At 40.7% G+C, this 26,235-nt stretch overlaps 1 protein-coding gene across 2 annotated transcripts in view; it reads right to left on the bottom strand.

Annotated features, from left to right (window-relative positions):
- The window catches only part of LOC115585838 (MICOS complex subunit mic25a-like), an 84,472-nt gene that overhangs the window by 22,933 nt on the left and 35,304 nt on the right, over positions 1-26,235 (bottom strand). For both annotated transcript variants that reach the window (XM_030424494.1, XM_030424496.1), the window contains 2 exons: positions 16,291-16,361; positions 1,838-1,973 (listed from right to left, as the gene is read on the bottom strand). In XM_030424494.1, the coding sequence (XP_030280354.1) occupies positions 1,838-1,973; positions 16,291-16,361 (207 nt within the window). The remainder of the gene's footprint in view (positions 1-1,837; positions 1,974-16,290; positions 16,362-26,235) is intronic.

Below are 26,235 nucleotides of genomic sequence, written 5' to 3'. Positions count from 1 at the left end.
TTACTTCCAATCAGATGGGTTTTTTTTTTCTTTACCGCAAATATGTTGCAAAAACTTTTACAAAACGTTTTAATATTTTAACATTTCTTTGCAAGAGTTTGGGAAGTGAAATGAGCTATCCGCTTAGACAGAGTATAAAATAAAGTTTCGATTTATCTTACGAATGGACTGGAGGTGAAATGAAAAGCAACTAGAATTACTGCATTGCGGTTGTATGCCTTTGCGCATCAGCGTTAGAGTCAGCTGCTGCTCCTGAACTGTGGTGTTGAATAATGGCCGGATCATTTTGTGCAGAATATAATGATGTGACAGTGAATTTAACCTCCGACCTTTTGGATATCAAATGTCATAACTTCATCATTTTATCCCATTAGACATTTGTAGGTCAAGGTTTATTGGAATTATCAGTTGAATTCTTAAGGTATGGCTAACAATGGTGACAGTGACCTTAACCTCTGGCCAACAAACTCTTATCAGTTTGACTCATTGAGGATTTTTGTTCACAATATTGTACGAAAATGACCGCATTGAGTTTCTGAGATACCGCGTTCACAAGAATGGGACAGACAACTCAAAGCATTAAAAGATAAAAAGCTTCACGAATCTTTTCAGAATACTTTTTAGTGACTTAACTTTATTACTTATTGACAGATTCAACCATATTTTGTCACTTTTTTTGCCCTTTGTCAGTATTTGGGCTCCATGTTTGCCAGTATTTGTCGGTATGAATCAGTTTCCACAAACTCACAAAGCTTAATGTAAAAACAGAGTAATTTATATTTGGGTCTTATTTGAAATTGTCAGCCTCACGTCACTGTGTTGCACTTTTTCCTGAGGTTCAACACCAGGGAAATACTCTTGATTTCCAACCTCACCTCATAGCCAAAATAACACCAGAAACATGGCTATCATCAGTAATGCAAATGTCTGATGCAAATAAACAGGAATAGAAGCCTCTAAACAGGCTTTGAGATTATATAATCCTATTTACAGTCAACAGTGCAAGAAATGTTATGCTTTCCTCGAATTTAAGTGACGGAACTGCAGACATTATTGCTGTCTCTGATTGGACGACACTTGGTATCAAATGTTCCACTTTTAGGAATTCTTTGTTTTTTATTTTGAGCAGGTAAATACATTTTAAGTGTACTGATATATTCAGAAAATGTTCAGTTTTACTGCTTGTTTCCCGATGACAACCTGCTTTTCTCGTTTCCTCACTTACTTTAAATGATTTTGTGCCTGTAAACTCCCTAAAATTAGAACCTGTAATCGTGAGGGCTGCAGTGACAAGCTGAACTGCCACCGAAGACTTATTTCATAGCAACCCAAACGTTGTCTGCCTTTGAAAAGGTGTTATTGGTAGGAAAACAAGTTTGGGAGCGCTGGGGAACTTGGATTTCGCACTTTTACATCAGACATTCACTCTGAAAGCTGCATCTAATGACAAGATTTTTTTTTCTCTGCAAGAAGCTAAAGTGACAGCACTCAAAATCCTATCAATCTGATTTTTTCGGGTCCTTTAACTACCCCAGAATCATCTTGAGAACATGAAAAAGAATGAATTTCTTTCTTTTACATCAGACAGGGAGCTGCTCTGAAAATAACAACATATCTCTCCAAGGGAAACTTCAAAAGCCTCCACTCACACTGGATTGTTATGTCACAAGCTTCCCCCAAATCCTTGCTCTTTCACGGGCCACGCGTGTAAGTATGAAATTATTATTATCAAAATATGTGTATTATGATGCTTTTGTTCCTGAAATATTAACCTTTTGAATCTTCCTTGATTTTCCACAACCTATCAATCCTAGCTTTTTTGAAAAGAAGCTCTCACCTTCTTTGCAGCATCGATACATCGCATGTATTCTTTGGCCAGGTCTGAACACCTTAGGGTCTGGTCGCTGTTCCCCTTGTAACAGGATAAGATCTGAGACTGCAGGCCGGAACACACTGGCTCTGTATTGCGAGACCTGCAAAAGACAGACAAAGAGATATAAGACAGATGGAATTATTCAATTGAGGCCTGACAAGTATTGTGGACTGAAAAACTGGAGTCACTTGAAAATATTGATGAAACTGAACAGCTGCAGGGCTTCAACATCAAAAACATGAATACTGGACCAGATGTGTCAAATCCACCGATACTCAATCTACTGTCGATCAAAGTTTCACATATCACTTTGGCTTCTGTTTCTTGAGGATTTTCTATTGGTTGTAACACATCTTTAAATCAATAAAAACCCTTAACGAAGGAAGGAAGGAGCAGCAGTTCTATAAGCGCGGCACTTTAGCCGAGGCTGCTTCTTTCTACCAGTCAATATCCACATCTATAACAATACATAGCACAATCGATATTTACGTTTAGCCTTGAGATATGCTTGAGCTTAAAAATATCCTTGCAGTGGATTCTGAATGTGAAAAAAATGGCTTTAAAAATAAGTCTATTTAAGCAGCTATAATCTATGTTTTTTTATGAACCACTGGATCGCATACTTAGATGTGAAAGTCACAAGAAAGGGGGAATATTGGACTGAAATTCATCAGGTGGCCACACACGTAACTCCAGTTGAACTGCTGGATGTGTAAATATGCAACTGTCAGCTTATATAAATTCCAAACCTGTTGTGGCTGTCCCCAAGTGGCCTGAAAATGTGTTGCTGACTTATCTATTTCTACAAAAACAAAAATCATGTCAGTACACATTTAGGACATTTGTAAAGAACTGTCAAAGATCTGATAGGGGTGCCGCGTGGACAAACTTTTCTGACCAACTAATAAGCTCCTCACAACACAGGTGTTATCGGTGCACTAGGCTTTTTACAAGGAAAGACACTCATCCTCTGTAGAGCACCTTATCAATTTACACCTAATGAAAACTAAACATTTTCTACGACTGCAGCCTCACATTAAAAGCTTTTCATGGTGGAGCAAGAGTTGAGTTTTATATTGAAGTAGTCTAGTCACAGGAAATGCAAAGTGTTCAGCGAGTTTAGCATTTGTTGACATCGGATCAGTTTTATATATTCCAGGACGTAGTTCAATGCAGTCTTTGGGAGTAATGAACAAGAAGCAGCTGTTGTATGAAGAGCTGCTGGTGATGGTTGCACACCTCCACAACTCCTTTTCCCTCATTAACATTATCAGGTACCCTCTCAGCACTGGAGTAAAGTAGAGTAGATTTAAGTTTCCTATTTAGTTTTAAGGACACTACCTAATTTTTACTTGAATTGAGTTGAACTTTTCAATTTTAATTTCAATGTTGCGTTTTGAGAGTATTTTCGGTCCCCTAGAAAAATGCCACACGTTATATGACTTTTATTTCATATCCATGCACACGCATATACTGTATGCACCCATATCCCTAACACATTGTGAGTAGTTTATTTTAGAAATATAAGTCTCTTGTCCACACATAGAAATACCGACAGTAGTACAATAGTACAACTGCCACTGAAATGAATATTCAGAAGTTGAACAGCTAACTTTGTGTGTGTCTTAGCCAAAGCAGAACAAAGAAAAAAAACTGGTTAAATAAAGGAAGAAAAAAATAATTCGTGAGAAATAAGAGGTTTGATGAAATGAGGCAAGACAAAGATGAAAAACAATTAACAGCCTCACCCACTGCAACCTGTTTAACATGGTGAGTATGGAACGTGCTTCATCACAAATCATGCAATTAGTGCTAAGTAACATTTAATTGAGTGGGTAGGATCATTCTGATCAAATACAGCAGAAAAGTGTGCTTTGAGAGATTGAATCAGCCGTGCTTAATTTGATATGTGGGCTGTATTATAATTGGTCTTTGCCTGTCTATCTGTGTGATTGTTAACTATGACAGGCTCGCTGCCTGGGTGCCTCGCTGTAATGGATTCTGACTGATTGAAGCAGAGACAAGCGAGTTATGTACGCCCACGCAGGTAAAGAAAGGCACATGCACAAGTGTACACACCCACACACACTTTGTAGTACGTGGTAAACATGAAAGCACAAGGATCGCGTGCACACGCGCACCCCTACATGTCGATCTCCTCCACGCGGTGCCCCTGCACACACACTTTCTCTGTGAGGAGCATTTAACACCCGATTTAATTGAAAGCCAAATTAAAGGCTCTTTTTGGCTTTGAATCACGGAGGAGAGCTGACCCCAGCGTTTCCATTACAGCGTATCCCTATCCACACAGGCACACGCACACACACTTTATCATCAGCAACGGTATCCTGGATGCTATGACTGAGTTTATCTAAGCATGGGTGACAGAGGTTAAAGAGGAAAATGAACAGAGACGGAGAGACAAACATATAAAGGAAGGAAGTGAGATAAAAAGATGAAAGGGAAGGAACGAAGCATCCATTGGCGTTCTCTCGCAAGACCATTTTAAAAAGATGACAGCCTATCAGATTCCTCTTCTCCCCGCACACCACCTCCAATGCTTTATCTTGCCTGTTTAATCTGTCTTCTTTTACTTTTTGTCTCTGTCTTCTCTCCAACTCGCCTTCCTTTCTTACTTCTCCCGCGCTCAACCCCCCTCCTTTTTCTCTCATCACATTAACGACAGAGAGGACGACACCGAGGCGCACCATCTTTATCTCGCTCTCCGTTTGAGGCCGCCCAAGATAAGGAACTCTCCTTTAATTTGAAATAAATGGCCTTCATCAGGGAAGCCAAAGCCTCCTGATAGCGCTGCGTGGTTTATTAAAGGCGCTTGAAGCAGAAAATTGGCTCAGCCGCAGCAAAAAGCTAAAGCTCTGTCCACATGCTACACCAAATTGAAGGTGAGGTCTTAAATCAACAATATTAACTGAGCCGCTTACAAAAATAAATAAATAAAAATAGAGAGTGAGGGGTGGAGGCCTTGGAATTCTAGCTGGAACGAGGTAAATCTGCGTCCCTGACAGCCTGTCGAGCCACGTACGGGGTTGTTGTTAATGCGCGCGAGTGTGTGTGTGTGTGTGCTGCAAATGCTTTTTACTGTGTGTGGGAGCAGTCATTTTTTGGGGGAGCTCTCTGCGCATTTGTGAGCGGCAAATACGGCAAAACATAAACAGTTAGATTAGTTGCTTAATTAATGGTGCTGCCCATTATTTTTAATCTCCGGCAGCGGAGGCGGAGGCGGGCGCAACGCAGAGGCCTCAGACTTCTGGACCAACGCAGACCGGCTTACCGAGACAAAGAGAGGGAGGGAAATGAAAGTGGAGAAATTGGAAAATGGAAAAGGCACAAAACACAACCACCAACTACAAAAAGCCCCTGGCGAAGCTATGAGACTGATAAGGAAGATGCTTTTATCGCCTCTAAACCATGCTTCTCTCGGAGTTAGAGTGATGTTTTTGTGTGTGCTTCTTAATGGCCCTGGCAGTACATATAAGGCATTGTTTGTCCTACATGGCATTTTATTTCTATCCTGTCAACTACAAAGTGCTGGTATCTCTACTGTGTTTCAGGCAGCTAATTAGAAAATCTTGTTAACATCTCACAAGAAGTAGCGCCCAAGGAGGAAAGATGAGGAGAATCCAATATTGTGACTGACTTGAGGGCTACAACACAATTTCAGTGAAAGTCTGCAACATCTTGCCCGTGTGCCGACACACAAGCACAAGAATATGCTGTATTACAGCTTTTGACATGCTATAAATAAATCCTCCTCTATCGTTCTTCTTTTTTTTGTTTATAATTGTTAGCTTTGGCTGTATATTTCAGCGTCAACTCTAAACAATTGCCTGTTTTGAAAGTGTGTTTAAACATAGAGGTGGTAAACATTTATCGTTGTACAAAACTCCCTAATCACAATTTAGACGGTTCCCAAAGTGGCAGCCAAATAGCTGCCTGCCTGCATTGTTTTAGCACCCAATTACTATAAAGTGGTCAAGTCACGCTTTGGGAGGAGGGAGGGTAACCTAAATGGAGAAACAGGGTTGAAGACCCAGTATCTGACTTTTATGTTTCTTGTGTTTTTTATGTTTTTATGTTACGTTTCTTTCTTTTATCATGTACTGTTTGTGAGCTTGTCTCGTGATACAAGACAATGTTGACAATGAATGTGCCATCCAATCCAATTTCATGCAACAACAGCTCCATACTCTATACTAGTTAAATCAACCAATTTGATGATTATCCTAGAGAGTGGTGAAGTTTGTAGTCCTAAAACCCGAGAATCAGTTAGCATTTTTTGTACATCTTGATCCCTTAGAATAGAATAGAATAGAATAGAATAGAATAGAAATGTATTGTCATAAATTAAATTATAGATAAAACATTAAAAACACAAGAACATTGATACTTGGATAAAATAAATAAATAAAATGTCTTACAGTCTGATTTTTTTTTTTATTGGTTTTTCGGTTAAATGCCTGAAATAATTTCCACGGTTACTACAGACTTAAGATTTTTACAAGTTGTGTACAATATAAAAAACTGCATAAAATTTCCCACAATCAAATTATGAAGAGCTTCCTTCTTTAAAATGGCAGTTGCTAACAAGTGGCTAGATGAGACTACGGAGTTTTCATGAACATTAAATGTCACTACACCGAACACGGAGGCTTAAACACTCACTTGTCCATCTTTAGAGGTGGACTTCACTTAACTCTAACTTTAAAACTTATAGATTGACCAGTTCATAGGAAAGGTGTATAGTAATTATGTAGTTAGACGCATTGTGGTGATGATGTCATGCCACCGCAAGGTAGTATGTTCGTAGCCTAACATTGGCTTTTAACTTCTAACTATTTGAAATTATGCTTCGAAAAATCCAAACGTGGTGATGATCTGTGAGGATTATCTTCGAGAAAAAAACGTGCAAGTATCATAAACCACACAGCTTATTTTTGGCAATAATCCAAAAATCCGATGCTTCAATCCCATAGGTTTTTCTTCAAGGGAACCAGGGCGATGCTAACTTCCCGGTTAGTCATCCATACACCACTCTACTTACTTGGCCAAAAACACATCTTTATTTGATTTAACTTGCAGCCTAAGATTGTAAGTAACACATTTTTGCAACAGTATCGTGAGCAATTTACTTCTCAACACATCTCACAATACTGTGACCCAAGAGGTTCAATCGTTATTATCAGATGAAGCTGTGAGAATGTTTTATTGTGATTTGTGCAATTTGTCAGCAGTTGAGATCACATTTCTGTCAGAACCAACAATCTAAACAAATCCTAAACTTCAACTGAACCACGTTTTTCTGCCAAGAGGAATCCCAGGTGGTTCGATTTAATGAGGTTAGTTTTAACGTTCAAAGTTTTTGAATCCTTGGGTGGTAAAGTTTGATCTCAAGTTTGACATTCCAACGAAACAAATTAAAGCTGAGTAAAATATCCTTTCTCTCATTACCAGGGTAATAAAACCAACACATGTCAAGACAAGATGTTAAAACATCAAGTTCATGGGTTTATCAAAGACACAAGAGCAATGAAAAACAGAGTTTCATCTGTTTATCTTGAATTTTGAATCTTGAAAAATCTCTTAATATCCAGACATCTAGCTCATACCACCAACCATTAAACCAAGGCATTCCGTCTACCTTCTGTTCCTGGAGTCCAGTAGTTCTCTTAGCCCTAAAAATAACCACCCAACACTGTCAGGACTTACATCATGTTTGATATTCTGTTTAACACTCTCCCCTGCTTGTCCTCCTGCAACTCAACTCGTGTGCACTTCTTTTCTAAACCGTCCTGTCAATGAAGCTGAGGCTGTTGCTGCTACACTTTTCTGTTATTGCCATTGATTACCTGGAAGAGAATGCGGAACAGATGGCGCATGTGTACTCAGTCAAAGGTGATTTTGATAACAGAGACGCTTTTGTTAATATTTTGATGTCCAGGTAAAAAAAATCAGACAGGAGTAAATACAACTGCATTTGATGATCCAAGACATTGACGTATATAATTTGGATGTTGCGTCTTCACTTTTTCCCACTGTGCAAAAATGAAGCCAAAATAACCTGGATTACGAGCGCTGCCATCCTACGCTGGACGTATCATTTTGAGTCTGAGCAGTAGTATCAAGATCACTGAGCCACGGTATCAAGATCCGCCCATACACCAGCCTGACTCAATCAACTGTCAATTACTCCATTTCATCCACTTTTATAGCATCAAATAGCGTCAGCATCATGACTAAAATGACAAAAAACATCTCTAGGGAAAAATCTGCAGCATGCAGCAATGTGAATAAATGCATTTCCCAAAATGTTGAACTATTCCTGTTAAGTCTTCCCGTTATCTTGAATCCAGTTCATAGAAATGTACATATTTAGAATTGTTTTGCAGCACTCCAATAATTTGCTTAGGTCCTTTGATGTTTAATCCCTGGTGTGGAGGGAAAGAAGACAGATTCTTATTCTCCCCGAAGAACCTTGCTGCTCCTCAGGGAGAAGGAGAGAGTGCGAGGTAAACAGGTCCATCCTTATCTATCGAGGCAGGAAATGGCGTTTGACATGTCAGAGGGTCAGAATTCCTTAACAGACTGCTTTACCATTACCGCCTTGATTAATACTGGTGCAGTGGTGAAGTAAAGAGAAAACGAGCGATGATAACAAGGGAGAAAGAGGGCAGGAGAGGTGAAGAGGAAAACAGCCAGAGAGACAGAGTTGCCTCTTATCTTTTGCTTGTAGCTTGTATGCACCTGCAGCCTGACAGCTTTTCAATTGACTGAGGGCACACATCCTCTTCTCCCCTATCTTGTATCTTCACACTTTTTCACTCGTCCTCACCCATCTCTCCATTCCTATCACAACCGCAACCAAGAGCAGAGGGTCCTCCGCATACTAGCACTTACACTTTGTCTCTCATAAAACATTGCAGTGGAGGTAGAGAACTTCATTTCTTCTCTCTGCCTCTTGCATTTGCCACTCCTTTGTGTGAATTTTTTTTTTTTTTTTCCAGTTTTCCACAGCGGCCCCAATGAATATGCATCGCTTTAACAGGTAGAAACATTCCCCTTGACGTTAAGATGATTTTGTGAGGAGTTCGTTTATGCTGTTTTGCTGCTTAGAAATGCTGCAAAGGGGTAAACAGCCTGCCTTCCACCACAGGCTGACACACTGTGGAAAACAACCTGTAAAGTTGATATTCCCTGGCATTCTCATCTATGAAATATTCATACACTGCAATTCAGAGCTTAAATATACGTATCCGATCACATTTAATATGAACGACTCCATCTTTCTTCTAGTACTTTAGGAATATATTCATTCGAATTTTATCTACTTTACTTGATTACATGTGTGCTTGTCATTCTCTTACCACTTTTTAAATCAACCAACCACATGTCATGCTTCAAACTGCACCCATCCTTCAACTCATAAAGGGAATCGTCTCATTATTCATCTCTACAGCCACTGCTACATATCCCCATTGATATGTCTTTTCTATCATTATCCTTTTCAGGGTTTGAGCATAGCGCACCATTGCATTAACGACTAAATGCCATCATTGACCCCCCCCCCATAAAATATAGGCAGGATCAATGCTGGTAGCAACCTTAACATTTACAGATTAAATCATCTGTGCTAAGATTTAAATTGTGATTCAGCCAACTTCCCTCCCACCTACCCTTTCTAGTACTTACCCACTTTGAATGGACCAGTGTGCAGTCCTGTAGCGCTCCCACTGAAACAGCATGGGGCTGAGGTTAAACCACACACTGGCCTGAAAGCACTACTTGTGGTGAACTGGGTTGCAGAAATGCACAATTCACCGGCTAATCTCTGCATTACTTGTATCCTATTGACCCCAAATCAACCTTCTCTTGTATTATTTCTTTTTTTAAAGGGGGTTGTATAAGTTTGCGATGTCAGATTCAGGAAATGCTTCAAATACAGAAGTTATAACTTGTCATTGGAGAAGTTGTGCACTAGAGATTAAAAATGCCCCTCCAAAACCAAGTCTACAGAAAACAATATAAGTTATGAGTTTGTATGGATCCATTTAGCGTGGTCGTTGAACTGATGGATCTTCACCACTTGAGTCCATTTGAAAATCTCATTGACATACTGTAGCCGTTTTGTTTTCCTCTCTCCATCCAAATCAGGTTATAACTGTTCTGCCAAAACAGTCACTTGAATGTTCAGCAGCATAAAATGTACTCATTTACAATTTACCAGGGTCAGTGAATCACACACCATGCTTTTGGTTTACCTTTCTCTCCCAGCACAACAATAATAACCAAGTTGCCTGCTTTTTAACATTTACTCTGGGCTTTGCAATTTTTCCAGCCTTATCGCCTTATCGTGAACTCCGTAGGCTGGTATTCACTGACACAGGCTGGGAAGATCTGACAAAGACTGGCTATTAAGGCTAGTTCGACCACTACTGTAACAGACAGTGAGCCTTGTTAAAATGCCTTGGATCCTGACCTGAGCAGTTTGACGTGGGTATCTGTCCTTGTCTGTCTCCATCTCGCTCTCTTTCTATTACTTTCAACTCTGAAGAGCAGGCTGTCTCCCACACTCTATCAAATAAAATGCATCCAGACCAAAAAGTCAACTGTTTCCATCCTCATGTCTCTTTCACTCTATCTGTAATTCCACAGCGAGATAAAGCCTGCTGATTTAAGTGGCCATCAGTTATGCGTGGCAATCTCTGCTTCAACTTAAGCCAGTTCAAGAAGTGCCTGTTGCCAAAGACTACTGCTAAGAGGCATCCTCTTTTTTTGTAGCGGGTGAACAATAGTGGGTGAACATGTGGCGCCGCGTCAGTCGTTATGATGAGTAGCTTTGCAGTAGTAACACCCAGGTACAGTGAATAATCAACAGCCGACACTGGTGCTGTACAGTGTTCATGTGTACAAAATCAATCAGAGACCAACTTAAACTTATCTAAAGCTTCATTTCCACCGAAGTACATTTGGTATAGTGCCCTTCGAACCTGAACGTAACACATGGTAAATGCACCGAAACTTGAGACCTTTTTTGAGTTTCGGATTCCTCTTGGCAGATGACGAGGCCGCTGTTCTGACTGACCAATCGGTGGTCTGAAGTGTTTTAACTTAACCTTCTAGTACCGGACCAGTGTGCTGGGTACCTCAACAGAAAAGCATTTAAAAAACAGAACAGCATGGAGTTCTTCTGGTGCCATCCACAACTTTTAATAATGGTCATGCAAAAATATTTGTTCCGATGTGTCATGAAACAAACTCAACCAAACTGACCAGTGTGGAAACAAGGTACCTGGTGCGGTGACAAATGTCACAGCTGTATACTCCCGACAGAGCCTGTGGTTCAGGTTTCTGGTCAGTTATTATAGCTCTTATGATGTTGACAGCCTGATGAGCAAAGGAAATTGTGTCATTCACTCCAAACTAAAGAATAAAGAGAGAACCTTTACAGTTCTGGTGTTCAGTGAACTTCTTTAAATTTTGTGCTAGAGGGAGAGAGAGAGAGAGAGAGAGAGAGAGAGAGAGAGAGAGAGATAGAGAGAGAGAGAGAGAGAGAGAGATAGAGAGAGAGAGAGAGAGAGAGATAGGGATGAGGGAGTTCTTGTATTCTCGCATCGTCATAGTCCCGAGCATATGCGAGCGAGAGAGAGAATGAAAGTTATTGAGGCTGTTTTATCACGCTCCATTGAGTTTGACATTTCTACTGTCCTACAGGTTGCAGTCTTTCTTGCTCTTTTCATCCCACCCCACACACACACTCAGACACAACCAAACAGCACACACACACACACACACACACACACACACACACACACACGACCACACACAGACACACACACAGGACACTGACACACTGGCCCTATGCTCTCTGGTTCCCTCAAACCTCGGAGTGCTGGCAGCTAATGCCTCCTTTTTGCTCCAAGGATTAAACTGTGGATTAACACATGTACACACATATAAGCATGTATACACACATACTTATACAGAGCACAGAATGACACAGACCGTGGAGCCAGGGGGTGGGGGTTTGGAGTCACCCACATCATATTTTACAGTAGCTTTGTTCTGCAGCTCTGCACTGAGAGAAACTTCACTCAAACAATTTATAACATAAAACCAGAGTCTGTCTGTCAGAAGTTTCTTACAGATTACTCACCAGTTTTGGCATCTGAAAATGCTTGAACATGGCACCGTCTGTTGTTTTCAAATACATGAATGATTCAAAGTGTCTGTCAGTGTTCAGAACTCTGTTACTGCCTCTATCACAACTACAATAACGTTGGGATACAGTGTGAACATAAAAGTGAAAGTGGTAATCTGTTAATCCCATTTCTCCGATGAGAGCAGCACACTGCTCCTCATCCTCATCGATTTTTGTAAATAAATTCTTATCGTGAATTAGATGCTAACGACATGTTTCAAACAAGTTGGGACAGTGGCAACCAAAGACAGAAAATGGAACACTGACAAAACACCTGTTTGGAACAAGGACTGGGCTAGGTTTGTTAAACCACTATCAGTTAACACAGTAGGTTTGCAAATGATTGCATTCTGTTTTTACAGATGTTCTTACACGTCACAACTGTATTTGGAACCGGGATTGCACCATCACTACATGGGTCTCTCCCCCTTCACACACTAATCAAAACTGAAATGGGTACAGCAGAAGCTAATCCCCTTTAAATACATTTTCACTTATTTTAAAGAAAACAAAGATTTACTTCACAACTAATGTGAAATCAAAGGGACTATTCATTGCTTTGTTCACTGATTCACTGTCTAAGTAGTCTGAATGGACTGAATTTGGTCCCAGTGATGCAAACCCTGTAATGCTTATAAATTTAACATAGCCCTTTTCTCATACATCTTTGGGTAGAAGTAGACAGATGGGTAAAGGCTATTAACTTCCAATAAAATCACAGTTCTCACTTATATACAACATATCTGAACAAGAGTAAGTCAACAACCCTGTTCAAGTTTGCTGAATAGTGCAAAAGCATTCGCACCAGTCGCATTGGTGTGAACTGGCAGGTTTTTCGGCACATTGCAAGAAGTTGCAAGTTTTAACTCTCGTCGTCAAATCTTTGGTCTGAGCTGCACTTAGGGAGACGGCGATGCACTCAGTGCAGGCACAAAATTAAAATTCATACCGACACAACAGATAATGTGTTCCGTTTGTCAATGCCATGTGAAGTATAAAGTAACCAGTCCAGCAAATTAAGACTATTACAGTTTGGGTAATGCCACATACTAACTACCAATTATGTCACATGATGCTTTCATCTCAGATTTCATGTTTTAGAAATTTAACTTCTCTCCAGTTCACATATTTAGTGACAAAAAAACATTTATTCAATGGTATAGACCTTTTTCACTCCAGGCATTTTGACTTGTCATAGTAGGAAATGCACATGTTTTATAATATTAACAATGGCCAGGTTCTATTGAAGTGAACTAGACTGTAGCCACTGAAGTATACATGTCCACATCAAACACACCCCATTATTTTGTAAATTTTAACACCATACACACAGACACACTCTCATCCTCACACCTTAATCCACTCATTAAAGACCACTATTCACCACTGAATTCCCCGGAGGTTGGGGTTAGACAAGATTAGGAAAAGAATGAGAGCCTAATCCATTTTCCTGTAAAAGCAGTATATAATTGACCATAAAGGTAGTGCCATGCAGGAAGCCCGGATCGTTTTATCTTCCCTGATAAAAACACTTGTGGATTTAGAATAGCCTCTCTCTCCCCCCTCCACCCACCCACACACACACCCACCCACACACACACACACACACACAAGCACACACACACGCACACACACACACACACACACACACGCACACACACAACATCCGAATGAGCAGAGGATTAGCAGAATTACAGTACACCATTCCCCAGGGGGTAGGATCACCTGGTCTTCAGCATCAGCACAGATCACAAACTCGTTGGCATTGCTTTATATCTGATTGTAATGGGGGTCTCGCATTCCTAAGCTGTTGATAACAGTGTTCAGCCACCCCAGATTACCATGGAAAGGGTGTATTAACTACATGGCCGGCACACAATGAGTTGTGTATGTATGTGTGAATGTGGGGGGCCCAAAGCTCTTTGTTATCGTCGGGCTGCAACTGAAATGCCGGGCTTTGGTGGGAATGTGTACTCAGCAGGTCATCCGCTATTATGTGGAGAATGTGCACCATTTTACACTTAGTTAATTGTTTTGAGTTTACAGGTAGAATTAACTGACCAAGCATCTTCTTCAACAGTGGAGGCGTGTAATACTTCCTTACACTTGCTTCCAGTGCACCTCCAGGCTGCTGTTGGCCAATAAGAGCAGCTCAGCAGACCCAATACTCTGCTTGCAGCATCTGGTCTTCTTAATCTCAGTTTTGGCCATTATTTCAGTACATATGACAACGCTGTGAACATGGAGTCATCGCTGAGTCTGACGAGCCAAGAACCACAAACAATCAGATGTTTAGACTGGTCGCAAACAGGCCAACAGTTTCAGCCGCATCATCTGAACCACTTTAGTTGGCGGGGAGATAAATCATGGAGTATCTTTTGGTGGGCGCAATATTTACCTCATTTCTCACTCTCTACCAATTCCATGTGTTTAGTAGCTATTGTTTTTTGGCAGCCTGCTGCTGCTGGTAACAACACTGATGAAAGTGGTGAGACTTAACCAAAACAGTGGAGTTCCGGGCGGAGACATGATGTTGAAAGTCGCTAAAACAAATCAAGGAGCTCAAACAAACTTTCACAATTCAAAAAAGTGTAATCCATTGTAAATATCAAGGTACTGATGAGAGAAGCTTCTTAAGGTTTCCGGGGGTTGTCAAACTAACCCTGGGGCAGACAAATGACACACTGGAAGATCACATCTGGGCTGGGAAAATCGCTGAATACGTTAGGGGGAGAGACAAGATGGCGGAATCTTAAATTTTATACCACAATATTGTCTTGCCCCAAATGTCACGATACATGATATTGTTGGCACTCCAGCCAAAGGAATGGTGCTGGGTGACGGACGCAAATTTGTGGTGTCGCCCTGTTTAGTTTACAACTGCTTAAGGCAAAGACGACACATGGCCTCATACAAATACCTGGACTCGCCATTAACTCAGATTTAATCCTGAAATACTGCCAAATTTTTTTAAACTATGTCCTCCATGTCTGTATGTCAAGGCGCTACATCATGGCAGTTGACCTGTCGTAACCCCTCAAATATCGCTGCATATGGCCTCCGATGGCACAACAGCTCCTTCTGTATTTTTTTCAAATATTAAACCCCAAAGGTCACAGAAGTTTGATGTTCAACATTGTAAAAACAATATTACATATGACAACAAATATCACGATATTCAATAATATCTATATCAACCCAAGCCTAGCATTTCGGCCACCTTGTTGTGCCTACTGACACTATGAAGTGGACTCAGAACACCTAACGTGTAATAATCCCTCACTGAACAGGAAAACTGTGTGTGCACACAACTGCAGCAATGACAGTAGGTCAAAGATTAACTAGAGACGCAGTTTGTAAACTGTTTGTCTTAATGTTTGCTTCAAAATACATGTGTCTAAAATGGAGATTTGTTTAAAACCTGTACACTCTTCTGACTGCCCCCATGGGCTCGCAATGATGCCATGTCACACTTGTTGAGAACCGTGGTCCAATTAACATTAGGAATGATGCACAACCACACTATCATCCATAATACGTTGAAGTTGAAGTTGAGTTTTGAGTATAAGAAAAACAAAACTATCTGAAGTGGGTCGTCAGGGATAAGGACACACTGATGGACATACGTACATAAACAAATGTTTGTTATTTTGTCCTCATCCACAAATGCTTGCGTCTTTCAGTAAGCTGTAAACTCTTTTCACTGGACTGCCTTGTTACCGGTGTGACACAAATTTTAACAGCAAGTCAAGGCCCGGTCTCTAATGTGAATTTCAGCTGGGTGTTTTACAGACTGCAATAGCAATAATTAGCTAACTTTTCCCTGACTGTGGCTCATTACAAGTCCACAGTGAGAAGCGTGGATGGCGAAATAAGGTATTGTTAAACTCGGCTTAATTAAAGCAGCCAATTAAAACACTTATCACATTAGTCAGGTGTGCTCTAGAGAATGTATGCATTTAACTGGTTAAAAAAAATGAGGAAAAGAGAAGATCACTATCTATCACTGCTTATTAGTCTGCTGTGTGCAAGCCCATGTGTGAGAGTTGGTGGGTGTGTGTCAGAAGGCCCCAGGGAAAAACATCTCCTCACTTTTGAAACTGCAAATTAGTTTGGGAATTTGTATGTGTGTGAAGGTGCGTGTGTGAGAGTGAGTGAGAGAGTGTGTGTGTGTGTGTGTGCGTGCGCATGTGTCCCTCACCTCACAATCGTTTCCGTCTTGGAGGCAGCTTCGTGGAATTGCTCCTTGCTCTGCTCGTATCTTTGCAAATTCTAAGGACAACACAAGACAGAAACAGAAAGTATTAGTTGGGTGTATTTTTCCTCAGTTTTTAATTTGTTCATAAGTGCGTCTTCTTTCCTCTTGGGTGGTAAGTGTTTTTCTAAATGGACAAAGGAAGGGAGGGATTTTTTTTTATTGAACATTTATTCACAGTTTCATATACAGCATAATCATAATCTGTTTTCTAGCTGCCGCATCACGCAGAACCCCTTATTGTCCAGTTGAGTGGCCAAATATACAACCCTTGACAAGTTCACAAGTTTAAAAAAATGGAATACTGTCTGACAAATGTTGACATGCAAAGAAAAAGCCATGCAAAGATCGTTTTGGACAGTTTAAGGACATGTTTGCCACATATAAAGAGATGTAAAAGGTTGTTGATGCTGTTTACACCAGTAACACTGAGGACTTGAGGAATATATTGGAGCGATGGGACCAATATTTAAAATAACATTGGTAATGGACATGAGGCAAAGTACTGGAAGTCACTGGTGAGAACTTTGTTAAATTTAAAGGAATAGCTTGGTAGTTTGGAAAATACGCTTGTTCGCAACTTTGTTAAGAGTTAGATGAGAAGATTGATTCAAACCTGATGTGCCAGATGGTTTGTGTAACAGAACCATCTGGGAAATCATCCTTGGAAACTGTTCAGAAAAGGCAGGCACTCCAAAAAGTGCTCGGTGATTGGATGAACCATATGCTGATCACAGTCTATCATGGGCTAACTTCGATAGTGGAATAGCGCAACCACCAGAGGAGCCTGTTGGTAAAACTCATTTCTGACAGAGCGAAAACGTCTTTTCACTTGAGTTTTGTCCTTTGCGCTTCTCTCAATGAAGTAATACCCTCAACACTTTTGAGAAAACTGATGCTACAGCAGCTACGCTAACCTTTTGAGGAGCAGCTACTGGTGGTTTCAAACAGTTGCATCTCTCACTGGTCGTTGCACCTAAATCGCGCCCATAGCTGCTAGTTGTTCCTCATCGTTTATCCGATCTATTTTGATTTGGCGCCGAAAGCATAGCGTGAAGCAACACAGACTGGTGAGATGACATAATAATATGAACCTGGAACTCCAGCAACCTGGCAAAGGAGGCTTGATACAACTATGTCCAATATGTACAAGGCTATTGCGGTTAGCTTGACATTAAGGCTGGAAACAGGGTGAAACAGCTAGCATGGCTCTGTCAAATGGAGAAAAAAACTAAGGCGAGACTTTCTCTTTCTATGTTTTGTTTTCTGTTAGGGTTAATGAAAATGTATATAAAATATTCATTGGTGAACTCTGGAGGTGCTAGTACGCAAATATGTTCATCTTTTTCATTTTATTTTTATTTTGACAGGGCCAGGGTAGCTGATTCCCTCTGTTTCTAGTCTAAATTCAATTATGTTAAATAATTCTCAACTACCTAATTGGCTGCTGGCAATAGCTTCATAGTTAAAATTGGACATAAAAGTGGAACTAATCTTCTGATTTACCTCATATTTTATAATTCATATTTGCAACAACATATCCTTAATGGAGACTTCATTCTGCGCTGTCCATACAAATGACAAACTAATTCCATAACAGATTTCAAGTATTCACACTTTTTTGTGTCCTCCTCTTTCTTAAACTCATATCCCATTGGTTGGTCCCCACTTATGAACAAATCAGCGTTTTCCTTCGCTGTATTTGTTCATCTTTCTCCCGCCCCCCCATCTGTAGCAGCGTCCTTTTCTCCCTCGACTTTCCATTTGGTGCCTCCTGGGTGTTAAAGTATCAATCCCTTTATGAGTTATCACTGCAGAATTTCACTTTTTATTCACTATGTTTATTTTTTTTTTTAAACCGCATAACTTTACTGGAGCCACAGAGGAAACCCTGGGCCCTGTAGTATGAAAGTTATGAAGTTATAACTTCATCCAGAAGAAGGCTTTGCCATTGCAGCCTCTTCTAGCGAAACTAAAGCTCAGTAGTAATAAAATGAGTTACTCATACATTTTTTAAGAAATTGTGGATTCTGACTCCGCAGCTTGCCCGGTGAGCACCAAACCCCAAGCAAGCAGGCAATGGTATTATGATAAAACAAGCAGCTAATCCACAACAACTGCAGCCTTTCCTCTGCTGATCCTCCTTAGGCCTCCCAGCGCCAAGCTTTCCCCCCAAATATTTAACCAGCAAACCGTACCAGCTGGGGAGGGAAGGATGACGGGGAAAGAGAAAAGAGACAAAGCTAGAAGGGAGGTAAGAGGAGAATAACGAAAAGAGGAGCAGCAGAAGGCAGGGAGGTAAGGCAAGCGAAAAGAGAGGGGGGAAGAGAAGGGAGGTGGAGAGGGATTTGTGAACTGGGATTTTTGGGGTAAAACAATTTGCCCTGACTACTTAGGGCTGGATTGGGCTCTGTATGTATGGGGTTTTTTTGTTTGTTTTTTTTTGGGTGGGGGGGGGGGTGTAAAAATAAAATTCCATAGCAGAAAGCAAGGCTGGCAGAGTGCCAATTTTTGCAGGAAGTCAGTTAATTAAGGAATTGTGGGATCGTCGTACTACGAAAGCCCTGAGAGGCAAGAGGGAAAAAAAGGAAAACTAAAGAACTTCGAAAGATTATCCTGGCAAAACATTGTTCACCAAATCATTAACACATGACAGGAAACAACATAAAACAGACTTACAAAATTGATCACCAGGATTGTCTTATCTCACTTGCCTCTCTGGGCAGAGTACCATTTTTCATCAAAGAAATCTAAAAGGTGTGTATTCTTGGCCTGTGCTCCACCAACACTGAACCATTATATGGTTTTGCAACTGTGCAGCTAATACTGAAATTGGGATGTCTACCAATGTGATTTCATTTTTGACAGATGGGACTTAAAAGTCACATGATTCAGCCCAAATGCTGTAAGTGCATACAAGGAAAAGAGTTGCACTTGTTAAATAAGTAGAAATCAATGAATTCAAAATGTAAACGACCAGTGGCACAAAGGGCACTTTTTAAAAAACGCAAATGCAATGGCCAGCAAAAAGTGGCAGGTTTTGCCTTCTGCAGAAAACCCAGTTCAAACATACCAGTCTGATGTGTGTGCATTACCTGCTGTAACCACATTAAAGGTCAGGTATTTATTCATCCACAGGTTAAAATGTGTTTGGTTTAAAAACAAGATATTCACATTTGCATTATTGTGTGCTTTCTGCACAATAACTCCAAGTATTAAGTTTGATGTTGTTTGACAGATTGAAAACATCTTTCACAAAATGTTAAATACTGCAACTTTATACGACAATCAAAGTAACATACTCATTTTTGCCACTGTCATGCAGAGGTTGTATAATTCAGAGATGGACCTGTTTATACCCCTTTCTGTGACCAGAAACCCAAGTCTCGAGTGGACATAAGTTTGACATTCAGAGCTGACCTAAAGGATTACATTGCAGCCGTTTTTTTGGTCCGTCAGATGCGGTGATCTACTGGACTTATCCCAAAACATTCTTGGTAAGTATGAATCATTTACACACCAAAACATGTAATATAAGGTTATAGATCATCACCAGACACTCAACATGATAACTCCAATGTGAATAAAAAACAAACAAATAAGTAACTAAGTAATAAATCAGAGTTAAATGTGTTTTTATTAATTTGATTCCATCTCACCTTGGTTTTCCACCTTCCATCCTATTTTTATGACTCCCAGTTTTTGGTTAGTAAACTGGTAGAAGCATATTTTTTGCTCCTACACATTGGTCATATATTACAACAAGTCTCAAGCAGTGGCATAATACACCAGGGGTCCACGGCTGTCAGGGGCCCATTCGGGTGGAAGGATTATTAACTGTTGGTAGTGTCATTGGGCCCCTGTGTCAACTATGGTGGGCCCCTTCAGGTTCTGATCAGAAAACGCTGTTAGCTTTGAAACACGGACATGTAGGAAAACATCTGTTTGAGGGGGCGTATCATGACCTTCTTTACCACTTTTCAACAGTGTTTTTGCATGAAAACTCTGGAGCGAAAAGAGCAGGAGGAGAAGGTGGGAAAGCTCCCTTAATTACATACGTTTGGGTTTTGTATGAACACTCGCCAGCCCACAGACAGGCTCCCTCCTAGCACTCTATGATGCTGCCCTCAGTGATGTGTCAGCCAACATGCAGCAAGTAGCCCCTTCGAAGCAAGATATGTAACGTTGGTCTGAATAGGTGAGGACAAGAGGAGGTGGTGTATCTGGGCTGCCGTTCCCTTTGTTTTAAAGCTTGTAATGATTTCAGAATCAGGACACCGCAGAGCACCTGTTTCATGCGCGCATGCTTTTGTTGGTGAACTGTGCGCATGCTGATCGAGCTGGAAAGTTTTTCGGGACATGGCATATCTTGTCTGTATGTCCAAGAGGAATGCGGTTGTACTAAAAATGCCCGGAAAAGTGTGGGGCCATTTCAGCAAAACAGCAGACTGGACAGCTCCCATGCACTCAGGCGCTTGTTGTCATGTCAATTTTGACTGTCACACCACTATCCATGGTTCTGATAACTTTCTCTTTGATTTCTGTACTTTGCAAATACAAAAGTCTGGGTAACACTGTAAAATCCAACACATGGTTGGTACCATATATATACTCCTTATTTTGTGTGCATATCTAAGCGTGTGTGCGTGTGTGCTTGGCAGCCGATGAGCCCAAGGGCCCATCATAATAGCCTGCACTAGGGCCCATCGTTACTAACTTACGCCACTGCCCTCGAGGCAGTAAGGAGAGTGACAGGGACAGGAAATGTTTCTTGTTGAGAACTTCCTGCAAACCCTGTGATTTTATAGAATCAAGGACACATACTTCCGTCCCTCTAGTGCATTATCAGCATCTGTGCTTTTTTTTTCTTCTTTTTCCTTATCCAGAATCAGCGCCTATATGTACATTTAAAGTGTCAGTCTTATAAAGACAAAAGTTACCATCAATTTTCCTTTTAATAAAAAAACTTATCTTTTTACCTTACCAAAAGCGACATAGGAAATTGTGTGGCATCACTGGTTGCCATGGTGCCGGTACTGAATTAAGGGGTGTTTGCTGGGTTTCTGATCCAGCAGCTGGCATCTGCAGTGTACTTTTCACACAGGCACCAAACTGTCACCACCCGCCTCGTCCTGCTGCTCAACATAATTTCTGCGCGCCTTTAAAACTTCTACACCTTCATACATCCATTCATACAGTCATCAGTCCTTCATTACTCTTTGTGGCAACCTTAACTCCCTGATGAACTACATTTGCCACTACACATGAAGGACTACACTGGTGTGGTGTAAAACGGTTCGTAAATGTTGCCACGCAATGAAATCTCAGCTCAAGCAGGCCAAGCAGACATGTGTAGGTAGACCTTTCAGATATTTTTCACTCGCTCAGCGTTAAAGCTCTTTTTGGCAAACTTTTTTCCAGCTATGTCCATCGACCCTTCAGCCAGAACAGAATAGAACAGGTGCTCACAACATCACGGCTGCGCTGATGCTTCTTTCTTTATGTTTTTACGCTTTCCATCTGAATACGCAGGCAACAATGATTATGGTGTACGGTCGATGTTTTGAGAGAATGGATAATTGCTGGACCAGAGAGCCAGGGATAAAAGCAGGGAAAATGTATGCGTGTGGTATTGAAAAAAGACGAATAATGATGCACATGTCTGCGTTTGAACAACCACTGTGCATTGTTGTAAAGATGGCTAAATACAAACAGGATTGCACAGAGGCAGGGAAAAACTTGCCAGCGTGCGTTACGTCACAAAGCTTGTTAGCCGCGAAAAGGCGACAACAGCTGTATGTAACAGTCATCATCCATCAATAACCACACTGATTTCTGCTCCCCTGCTGATGATGATTGCAGCCATTCTCCCCAGATGGGCGCTAGGAGGACACTGGAGTCATAGATTTAGTTTTACCCTGTATTTCTGTTGCCGTTGGCTAATTAAAACAGTGTAATTCTGTTAAGGGTAATGCTGAAAAAAATTAAACGCAATTTGCAAGTTACAGATCAAGATAAACAGCCTCTAAAAGGGGCTACAATCAGTCAGGGGAGAGCATTGATAAGGTTGTTCTATTGAGACTGTTTTTTTTGTTTTTTATCGTACACTACATACTACCAGAAACTTGCCAAAGCAGCAAAAAGTCTGATTTTTGCAGACATCATAAACACTGGAGTACATGTGGGTGGCATAAAAACAAACTTTTAGACACACACACACACACACACGCACACACTCCAACACCCAGGGTGCTCTTTGATCCAACTGTAAAAGATGCAGTCTTTTAACCCACACACACTCCCACTTCATCTAACCTTTTGGTCTGACCTGACGGTGGCAGTGGCATTCACTGCACAACACAAAAGAATTTTATATGGTGTCACACTACTGACCCTGGGCTCTGTGTGGACCTGTGTGTGTGTGTGTGTGTGTGTGTGTGTGTGTGTAGGCTGTGTGTGAGAACTCTGAAAGATAATCTGTGTGTCATATTCCCTGTCCTACATGTTTAAATGTACCACTATCTACACACGCGTTGTTCTTCTGTGTGCATGTCTTATCTTCTTCCCCTGCACTATAGCCATAGAGGGGTTAAGGAGTCACTAATGGAACACCTTGTCGGCTAATCGCTCTGACTAATACTCTGTTAACGTTAGCTGGGACCCTGTAGCACACATAGACGACAATAGTATCCACTATTTTACACTGGCGTACCCCCTCAAAATAAAGATCTTAACAGTGATGGGGTTGTTTCTTTAAGTAAATGGAGGGATTTTGCTATGGCTATGAACATAACAATGCAATTTTTTTAAAGGAACAGTTTGACTATTAAAAAAAAATGTATTAATTTATCTATTTTTTGATGAGAGGTAGATAAGACAATTAACACCACTGTTATATGTGTGTTTAATATAAATATAAATCATTAGCTGCTTAGCTTATCTTAAATTAGCATAAAGACTGGGAGCAGATGAAAACAGCTAGCCTAGAAAAAGAAAAAAAAAGGAGAATTCCCTTTACACTATATGTTCACTATAACTAACATGTCACGATGTTTTTGTTAGTCACTACAAAGGAATGACAAGTTGTATTTTTTCCTGGGGGGTTAAGTAGCATCTTGGCCATGTGCGGTGACTTCCTGGTATGATGTTTCTACCTTTTGACAGAGTCAAACTAGCGGTTTACTCATCCACACACAGCTTCCAGTCTTTATTCAAAGCTAAGCTGACCATTTTATGGGTATAGCTTCGCCTTTAGCATTCAAATATGACACTGGGCAAGACGGTGAATGACCATGTTTCCCATAGTATTGAACTACCCCTCTTAATCAGACAGCTCTTTGCAACACACTAAAATAACAATCGGATACTTCGAAATGCAAATCATGTCAGCTTTATTGCTATATGTCTCCTTCTTATAAGCAGCAGACGCATTGTGGAATACCGTGGTTTGTTGAGCAAGTTCCTACTAGAAGAAAAGTGCACCTCAATATCAGTTAGCCGAAAATGTATGCTCATTAAGAACTTTGAACAGTTGACAAGAATACCTGTAAATTGGTCCGGACGTTAAATTAAGTGGTCTTCGTTTATAAGTCAAGACTTGAAAAGAGTAAATGTTTGTGTTTGTGTTGATCTGAGTTAAGAGGATTGGTTCAACCAAAAAATGAATCCTTCTGTCATTATCTTCTCACCCTCATGCTGATGGAAAAGTCTCTTCGAGCTTCAGTCCACAAAACATTAGTGGAACTTTACAGCGAGACAGCGTTGCAGCATTCTTCTCAACAACTGAAGTAGATGGGTTTTTGTTTGAAATGTAAGAAAAAACAACAACTGACTCTCGGTTCACCTCTTGAGCTGTCCAACTTCTTTTTGTTTGTAGCCTTTTGGAGTTCAGTCTGTCTTTTCTTGCTCTGTTTGGCAGTGCGCGCTGCTGTAGGTAATGAACACTGCGTCTGTACTTTCTCTGCCATTCTTGTCCGCAAACAATGAGCTCAGTCGGCCACAGCTCCAGCAGCGTGTTGTGGAGACTCCGGTCTCGCACACTGAATGGTGGGCCGAGTCGGAGCAGGGTGGGCAGGTAAGGACAAGTTGATAGACAGGTAGGCTGTCCATACAATATCTTTGGGATGCTAAAATTGATTGGTTGATGTTCTTACGGCCCTGTCGCTGCCACAGACCATGGGTTTTTTGATACAAGGATTTCATATTTTGATTGCTGTCTGGATGTTAAGAGATTTTATACAAATATAATAAAAAAAATATTTTAAGCAGAATTACCATCCCCCCAGCTTTAACTCGTATCTCATCTGCCCATATGTTGTTAAGCCCACCAACACAAAACTTCTTAAAGCTTTGAAGTTACCGGACATGTAAAATAGAGCCCAAAACATGCATTATATACCCAAAAAGTGATGCTTGTTGGAGGCAAAACATAAGCATTTTACCAACACTTATCCCCACAACTTTGGAAGCTCTGTGTCCCAGCCAATCATCACATTTTTCTGTCTCAAGGTGCCTTTAAATTACCTCTGTTGAGGAATGTACACAGGCACTCTTTTTTTTGCTCAGGCAAAATAATGAGGCAACTGGAATGTAAGCCGCAACTCTGCAATGTTTAGCAATGTTAACTTATTATGAAATTCATATCTTCATCTCCAGATGGGTGCAGCCTCAGTGGAAATATTGCTAACAAGCTAAACTAATAAGCAGATTCCAAGCCCTCGCTGCAGCATATTGAGCAGATAGCTTTCCACAGGATGAAAGCGTTAAACTTTGACTCGGTCTACATGGGGCCCAGAGTGCATGCATTTCCATAAGAAAGTGCAATGCAGCAGAAAAAGTGGAGTTTTTAATACAGTATTTAAAAAGAAAACTCGAGTTCTGATCAGAGGCCCATCCTGACTCCATCTGACGGGAACACACATACACATACAGTATGTTGTCTGTGTCTACATGTTAAGGAAGTCCTCTGCCTCTGTGTTTGGCCAGGAGAAGAGGAACTGCCACTGGCATTGTTTAGAGTAAAGCCGTGTGTGTGTGTGTGTGTGTGTTTGTGTGTTTGAATTTGACTGATTCAGTGTGCAGATATTTCTGGTGCACTATGTGGATTCCCTTGCTGACAGCATGTCAAGCAACCTGTCAGACTTGGAGGAGGATTATTATCTCCTTCTGTACGCTCTATTTCCACCAGCTTCAAACGATACCCTACTATGACACGAGTGTGTTTGAGAGAGGAGAAAGACAAAGGACAAATTAGGCAGATAGTAAAAGGTGCATAGCTATATGCTCACATAAATAAATCTTACTGCTGCTTTTCTGTATTGGCATTTTGTAAAACATGGAAACCATCAAGCGACATACACTTCTGGGTTGTCAAACAGCAGAATAGAACAACTGACGAGTGCCAGAAACAGTGTTTCATGTCCTTTGTGTCGGCTAAAACCCCAGATTTCATGTTTTCTCAACAGAAAAGCACAAAAAGTGCTCAGCAATATCCAAATGCTCCACTCACCAAATAGATTCCCCTACATGTTTCTTTATATCACAAACATTAAGCATCATCTTAGTCTCTTAAAATCAACCAATACTTTTATTTTCCTGCTTTTTTTCCAACACCCATAGACTATAACTTTAATTGTGAGCACTCTTTATGAAAGTGCAGAGATTCTCAAAGTCTGTGATTCAATTTGACATTTAAATCCAAAAATTTTTTTTGTAGCATTGAAGGTAATCCTTTTCTTAGACTATCGCACCTGGATTTTTGTCTGTTTGAATTTTTTTTTATTTTTACGAAACAGGCTTGATTTACCCTGGCAGCAAGTCCAAATAATATAACCCAAATCTGCATCGAGTAACCTCTTTCCGAACAAATCAATAAAGGAAGTGAAAAATCAA

Source organism: Sparus aurata, chromosome 7 (genome assembly GCF_900880675.1).
Source record: "Sparus aurata chromosome 7, fSpaAur1.1, whole genome shotgun sequence".
NCBI classification, from domain to species: Eukaryota; Metazoa; Chordata; class Actinopteri; order Spariformes; family Sparidae; genus Sparus; species Sparus aurata.
Note: the sequence above shows the minus strand (reverse complement) of the source record. Positions and strands in the feature narration are given on the sequence as shown.